Source organism: Ammospiza caudacuta, chromosome 9, assembly GCF_027887145.1.
Source record: "Ammospiza caudacuta isolate bAmmCau1 chromosome 9, bAmmCau1.pri, whole genome shotgun sequence".
NCBI classification, from domain to species: Eukaryota; Metazoa; Chordata; class Aves; order Passeriformes; family Passerellidae; genus Ammospiza; species Ammospiza caudacuta.
In genome coordinates, this window is record NC_080601.1 from 19,651,326 (window position 1) to 19,658,882 (window position 7,557).

The following is a 7,557-nucleotide window of genomic DNA, read 5'->3' on the forward strand; positions in this document are numbered from 1 at the left end:
TTCCAGCAGCAGCCAGATATTTCTGTCTATGGTGAAGAAGGCACAACAGCTAACTGCAGTCCGGGTAATGGAATTTCTGCCGGCTGCTGGTGACAATGTTGGAATCACCTTGCCCATCTGCTGAGGGATGAGCTGGGCTGGATGGGGAACGGCAGGACCTCCCGCTCAGCCTGACTGGGTGACCAGAGCCTCCTCCTCCTTACCCACCACAAGGAGCGGGAGGCTGCCGGTCCCGCCTCCCGCCGCGGTGTGATGTTGGGGCGGAGCGCGTTCCCGGGACTATATCCACCGTGAGGCGTGCGGGAGTGCCTCGTTTCGGGTCGCTCCCGGGGATGCTGACTATGGAAGCGAACGTTGACCCGTCGGAGCTGCAGCCGCTGGGGGAGTATGACTTCGAGAAGAACTTTAATCACCGGGCAGCCAGGAAATGGATGGAGGAGAACTGGTGAGAGGAGGTTGCTGACCTGGTGCATTCCAGACCCTGGGTAGCCCAATCGGCTCCTGCTGCTTTTAGCAGAGCAAGTGTGAGGATCTTCATTTCCGAGGAGGAGAAGATGGGGGATCTCTGGTTGCTTACCTGAGGCTGTGGAGGATGGGGTGCAGCAGTTGATGTGGCAGAGCAAATAGTGGTGCAGGTGGGGCTGCAGCTTGTAGGGAGATGGTGATGTGCAAGAGGGCAAAAAGCACCCACGGATGGCCACTGCAGCCCTTGCGCTGGCAAACAGGGTACTCAGCCCTGCCATGCTGCACTAAAGCCTTGGAATGTGTGGGATATAACACAAGGCACTTGAGGCTCCAGCTTACATGAAACTGCCTGTACAGTCTCACGTGTAAAGGGATAAGATGCATTGATGTGTTTGCTTTGCATCCTGCTCACAGGCTACCGGAACCTGCCTCATCCCACCAAGGTCCTGTGGAAATCTCCATGGTGTAGCAGTTCACTTTATTTTGTGCAGTCCCTAGGGCTCTTGCTTGCTCACTGTCAGGGCAGGCTTTCTTGTAACCAAACCCAACTTTAACATGAGAATGGGAGATCTTTTGTTTCTTGTGAGTGTGCGAGTACTTTACCAGGGCTACAGAAGTCTGGCTAAAAATAGGTCAGTTTGGGTCTTTTCCTGACTGTTCCCTCTTCTCTACTTGCAGGCAAAAGTCTTTAACTATTTCTGTTATTTATTTGATCCTGATCTTTGGAATCCAACATTTCATGAAGGAGCGGAGGCCCTTCAAACTGCGTGGACCACTGATCCTGTGGTCCTTCAGTCTGGCTTTGTTCAGGTAAGAGCCTTTGTTAAATCTGGAGACAGCTGTAGACCCTTCCTCAGAACTGGATTGATGGAAAGTTCTGGTTATCCACTACAACACTAGGCTACATAAAATTTTTCCTCTTGAAGGCACTTTCTAACTAGGGGAGTGACCTGCTTATACAAGTCATTTATTTCTCACCAGAAATACTCCAGCAAGAATGAGTTGCAAAAGGATCTCTGGGAAGAGTACTTGAAAATCATTAGTGGGTAGATTTGAATGTGAAGCCTGCAAGAGCAGACATCTTCCCTCATTCAAAGGGTGCTTGCCAATTGCAAGTTTGATTTGAGGTCTATTTCTCTTTAAAATTTAGATTTCTTTCTCTTCCCCTACCCACCACCCCCCCCCACTACCCCATTTCTTTAATACTGTTGTGTAAGAGGTGGAGAAAATTCTGCTGCACTCACAGAAGCACAAAAGATTAAACTAAAATGTGTTTTCAAACTGTCCTGTCTTATTGAATAGGTTTCCTGCAGTAGCCATGAAAATGTTTCAGCCTGTGCCCTGTATTCAAACTAGCATATGTCATTCTTAGAAAATTCCTCTCATCTGCACAACTTTTTCTCTCTGTTTGGTGGGACAGAGAAAAACTCGACTACTGCCTCTGTAACTCCAATTGGCTTTGACAAGGTCAAAAGGACATTGGTTGTCCTCTGTCAGGGCATAGTTTAGCAGTGGTATGTAAAAGCACAAGTTGTGGAAGAGGGGAGGTCAGGGGATAGCTGTTCATGCTCTGTTCAGAGACAAACTTGTGCTAATGAAACAGGCTGATAACAAGGAAAAAGTGGTATTTCTTCTCATAAGCTGTAGGAGTTGCCTGCCACAGGAGGTTATAAATGCTCCCTGTCCTCTGGGCCCATGTCAAAAGGCAGGACATCAGGAAAATTGCCCTCCATTTCTCATCAGTGGGGCAACTTTTGCTCAAGTGCCTCTTCAAGCGGTGGAAGTAGGGGGTGTTTCCCTGAGGGGAGCACTCTATCGTGCTGCTTTGTCTTGCAGGAATAGGTTTTAAATCCTGGCTAAAACTTGTTAGGAAGTCTAAGAAGGCAAAGGTTTGTTTAAATGTCTCTGAGATTGCCCTGAGCATCAAGATGGAGTCAACTAAATATTCAGGGGTGCAGAGCTGTCAGAGGCTATGTTGAGGCCCTGGGCACAGTGTTCAGCTCTCCTCTGGTTTTCTTGCAGTCTCGTTGCAGCCTGTCGCGTCTGGAAGCAGTTGGCCTTCCTTGTCCTTACCAAGGGATTTAAGCAATCAGTGTGTAGTCAATCTTTTTATGTCCATCCTGTTTCCAAGCTTTGGATATATCTATTTGGTCTGAGCAAATTTGTTGAAATGGGTGAGTTTGAAACTTCTCCTTATCCTGTGTTTTTATAATTGCTTTGCTTTTACAAGCAGATTTTCTTTTACAGGTCTCTGTCCAAATGTTACGTGGAGAAAAGGGTTGCTTGTTGCTTAGCCTTGCATGTGTCACTCGTGTTCTTGCTCCCTATTGTTCGACTGGGATGATATGCTTGCTCTCCAGGGGGCTGCAGCCTGATGTTACTGTTTGAGTCTGATCCCCAGGCCAGTGCCTGGACTAGGCAATTCTGCACTGGAACAGCCATGGCAAGGGGGCAGCAGACAGGCAGGGAGGGCTGGGCTTTCCACACAGCTTTCATAAAAAGAAGTAAAGAAGAGCCAGTTGGAAATGAAGTGCAGGTAGATCTGGGAAAGCAAGCCTGGGGCAAGGGGTTCTTATATTCCAAACATGCCAGAAGATAGAATGCCTAAATGGTCCTCTTCAATACAGATTATATCAATGGGAACCTAGGCTTTGGTGGGATCAAACCACATAATGGCTTCAGCATTGAAGCTTGCTTGGTCTGTTTCATGTGAAAACTTGTGCAACTGCTGTGCTTTCACCTGACTAATGATATACCTGTTCCCCAACCCCAGGTGACACCCTGTTCATTGTTCTCCGGAAAAAGAAGCTCATCTTCCTGCACTGGTACCACCACATTGCCACAATGATCTTATCCTGGTATGGCTATAAGATGATGGTAGCTGGGGCAGGATGGAGCACAGCCCTAAACCTCAGTATCCATGTTGTGATGTATTTGTACTACAGTGTGGCAGCCATGGGCATCCGGGTACCTAGCTCCATCACCATGCTAATTACCACTTCACAGATTGTGCAGATTACTGGATATGTAATAATGAACATCTTTATCTTTTTCTGGAAGGATGATAAGCTCTGTCAGTATACCTGGCCACTGCTTCTCATTTCATCGGGCTTCTATACCAGTTTATTGGTCCTCTTCTCCAACTTCTTTGTGAAAACTTACCTGAGTAACACCCAGAAATCAAAGCGGAATTGAAACCAAGGGATGGAAGAAGAGATCGGGATGGAAGTGGAGAGAGAGGGAGAGAAAAAGGGGAAACGTTTTGCTTCTGTCTGGAGCCTAGGTGCCTGATGGGATGGGTGTGATGGGGTTTAGGAAGAGATCACCGTGGGTAACAGCCTTCAGAGTAACTTGCACATTGGCCTTTGGTGTATCTGCCTTGCAGTGGGTGGCATGCCAGAGTGAGGTGCAGGTCGTGGCAGGCTGGTAACAGGAGAAAGGGGAAGAGGCTGGGGTCTGGAAATCTCAGGGTTGAGGTTCTGCTTTTCCTTCTTTGCATCACTTGGGTTTGCCTTGTGCCTCACTTCCTTTCTGGGGAACTGATAGAATCCTGCATGCACCAAGACACTCCTTGGAAAAAAGGTAGGGAAACTCCTCTCAAAGCAGCACTGCCCTCTCTGTGGTCTCCAGTTTTGGGGAAGAACAGAGCCCAAACTTGCTGCTACTCTGCAGGGAAGCTCGAATAGATTGCTGGTGAAATGGAAAACTGCTGATTTTTTACGGTTATGTAGAGAAAGGATCTATCTGGGCTCTCTCTTCTCCTCTGTGATGCAAGGAACTGAATCCCATGAACTTTAATGGCTGTTACCTGTGGTGTGCCTCTTGTACAATATTAACCCATAAATTTGACTTGACTAGCTACTGCCTCAAACCCTAAAAGATGAGCAGGGTCCAGGTCAGTCCTGCAGTAGTCAAGCATTGCCCATGGTCCCAGCCCATGGCCAGTCTCATGGGCTGGGAACAGAAGGGTCAATTCATCTCTGGGTGCATCTGCCACTTGGTGATGTGTTGAAACAACTAATAAATACTGTCATGTATGGATTGATTGATTTCTTTGATGCCTTTTTCATACCTGACCTTCATACAGAACTGTGAGAGGAATGCTGCCTTCTCTATCTTGATACTGCGTCTTCCTGAGGGTTAGTGATGTGTCCAGCAGGCTGTCCCTCTGTGCTTACCCCTTCTGGAGTCATCAGCTGGTCATGCTGCCTGAGCGCCTTTGCTCACCACCAGGGAGCTAGAAATGAGAGAGAGATGATAAAAAAATCAGGCTGTTGTTTTACCATCTGAAATGAGCATGTCACTGTGCTTCATAAAGCCAAGATGTGCCTCAGAGCCTGAGTCCAAGGGTCCGAGCCTCTGGGTGGGTGTTGGCTCCTACTGGTGAGTGAGTTTTGGCCTCTCAAGGCAGTGGACTGGAAAGTTGCTACATGGCAGTGGGCTGCACTTTCAATGCTGGGAGGTGGCAACAGCCCTGTCCAGCCTTCCCTGACAAGGGCTCCTTCTCTGGATTTGGCAGCATGTTGGGTAGTGGTGTAACAGCACCTTCCCCCGCTGTGGGAAAGGCAGGAGCAGTCAGCTAAAGGGTTGGGGAATAGGAATAAACTGGCTTCTGCAGTTTAGGGAGGGGATGGTGAACATATGGGAGTAATGGGGTGGTCTCTCTCCTGCAGAGTGCTGTTTGGGGCACTTTAGGTAACTGCTGTGGTCCTGGTGAGGAAACTGCCAGCTCTCCTAACTTCTACAGCTGCCCAAGGCATGCTCCCTCAGCTCTGTCCAGCATCTGTGCCAACGCAAAGAATGACAGAATCATCAAGGTTGGAAGAGACCTTTAAGAACTTCAAGTCCAACCATCCACCCAGCACTACCACTGTAACCCCTAAACCACTATATCATATCACCAGATCCTGATGCCTCTTAAACACCTCTGGGTTGGTGACTCCACCACATTCCTGGGCAACTTATTCCAATGCCTGACCACCTTAACAGTGAAAACCCTTCTACTATCTAATCTGACTCTCCCCTGTCCCAGCTCTAGGCCATTTTCTCTTGTCCTCTCTGTAGGCAGAGCAGAAGAGACCAGCCCCCAGTCTTCACTGTAACCTCCCTTCAGGCAGTTGAAGAGAGTGATGAGGTCGCCCTGGAGCCGAAGCCGGGCTGGGGAGTGGGCGGGAGCGAGCGCGCGGCTTTACCCCGGAGGCTGTGTCGGTGTCACGGCGCTGAGGAGGTTCCCTGAAGGCTGTGTCGGTGTCACGGCGCTGAGGAGGTTCCCCGGGGCCTCTCTCGGTGTCACGGTGCTGAGGCGATTCCCCGGGGCCTCTCTCGGTGTCACGGCGCTGAGGCGGTTCCCCGGGGCCTCTCTCGGTCCCGAGGGCGGGAGCGCAGCCCGCCCTGCAACCCGCCGCTAGGCGGCGCCGCCGTCCGCGCTGAGGGCGCTGCCGGCCGGGTCGGGCCGGGCCCGCACCGCGACGGCAGCGGGCCCCGAACGAGGCTGGGACCGAGATTAGAGCCGCCCCTCACGGCTGTGGAGCGATCGGAGCCTAGGCTCACACGCACAGCAGCGGTCGGAGGTGCGCGGCCGCCCCGCGCTCCGGGGCTCTGTTGGCAGCACGCACCAAGCGGGAGGAGTGGGAACATCCTCCGCTGCGCGAGCGGGACGCGAACCGCGGACGGTGCCGCGCTGCTCCTGGGCTGAGAGGAAGAACCGGCGGCAGCTGCTGAGGACACCCGGCGTCGGTGCGCGCTGTGTGAGCCCTCAGACAGCAGCAGCGGAGCGGGGAGCACGGGCCGTGCTGGTGATGGGCGCTAAAATCTGGCCTTGAGTAAGAGAAGTGCAAGGAAGACGGTATTTAGGCAAACGGGATTTTTTCAGACCCTCTCGGTGTGGTGAATCTCGCACAAAGCTATCCCAGAATTAGTCATTGTTGTCTGTGAGAATTCCCACGGAATTTCCCCCTCTTCAAAATGGGGACTGGGGCCAAAAGCCAGGAACTGCTCGCCGTTAAATCCCCCCTCAAAAAACATTAAAAAACCCCACAAAAAACCAAACCAAACAAACAAACACCCACAACAACAACAAAACCACAAAACCAAAGCAAATGAAAACAACCCAAACAAACAAACAAACAAACCAAAACAAAAAACAAAAACCTAAACAAATGAGCAAAAAGCTGGATCAAATAATGTCACTATGTGTAAACAGTGGAGATGCGGACAGGAGTTTTGTGGGCACATCAAGAACAGAATCTGGTAAAAATAATTCAGTTTTCCTCTCTGACAGGGTAAGGGCATAGTGACGGAGAGCTTTAGCTGCCAGTCAAGTGGCTTTTAAGGATGATCTAGATGGGATTTGGGTAGGTACCAAACCCACTGGGTAATCATACCCAGAGAGTTATCTACAGTTCACTGTTGAAAAGGAAGGGGTCTGTTGAGTGAAATTCAGGAACATCTGTTGCGGGTCTTTTTTTGCTCAGCACTTCCTTTAATGATCTGGGTGATGGAGGAGAATGTGCACTTGCTAAATTTGCAGATTGGGAAGTATCCAACGATAGAGTTATTTGCCTAACAGGTCTCCAGAATAAGTGGGAACCTGCTAAAGATCGTGTGCTTGGGGTTGCAGTATCAACAGGATACATCTGGGGAGGTACTGGGGAGAGAGAAGTCTGTAGAGCACCTGCTGTGTTTGTGCTGGACCAGAGAGCATGATGTCTGAGTTCTGGCCCCATGGGGAGGAAGCTGAATGTGAGAGGCTGAACTGGCTTAGCTGAACCAGGAAGGCAGGTGGCATTTGTCAGATAGGAGACATCTCCCAGAGCGCTCTGCTGCCACTTTGCTCACTTAGTTATTTGCTGTTTTCTGTAGTTTTTAAGGTTTTCCCATGGGAAAACCTTAAGGTTGTGTCAGTTGTTAGGTACCATTGAACAAAGTGCTCTCAGCTCAGAGCTGGTGTGTGGTTTGCCATCTGGTCTGGATCCTACATGGTGCAATACCTCTGACTGCAGAAACAGACCCCACCATCTTCTCCATACAGCAAATTGTCATGGGAAGGAAAAACCTGAGCCAACTAGCCAGGCTGCAGAGCCACTGGCCACA

At 50.1% G+C, this 7,557-nt stretch overlaps 1 protein-coding gene across 1 annotated transcript; it reads left to right on the forward strand.

Annotated features, from left to right (window-relative positions):
• Positions 1–341: 341 nt before the first annotated feature.
• On the forward strand, positions 342–4,121 carry ELOVL3 (ELOVL fatty acid elongase 3). The gene is made up of 4 exons (XM_058810970.1): positions 342–445; positions 1,144–1,275; positions 2,488–2,639; positions 3,239–4,121. Exons 1-4 carry the CDS (start codon positions 342–344, stop codon positions 3,658–3,660), a joined length of 810 nt encoding a protein of 269 aa, XP_058666953.1. The 3' UTR covers positions 3,661–4,121.
• Positions 4,122–7,557: the final 3,436 nt, after the last annotated feature.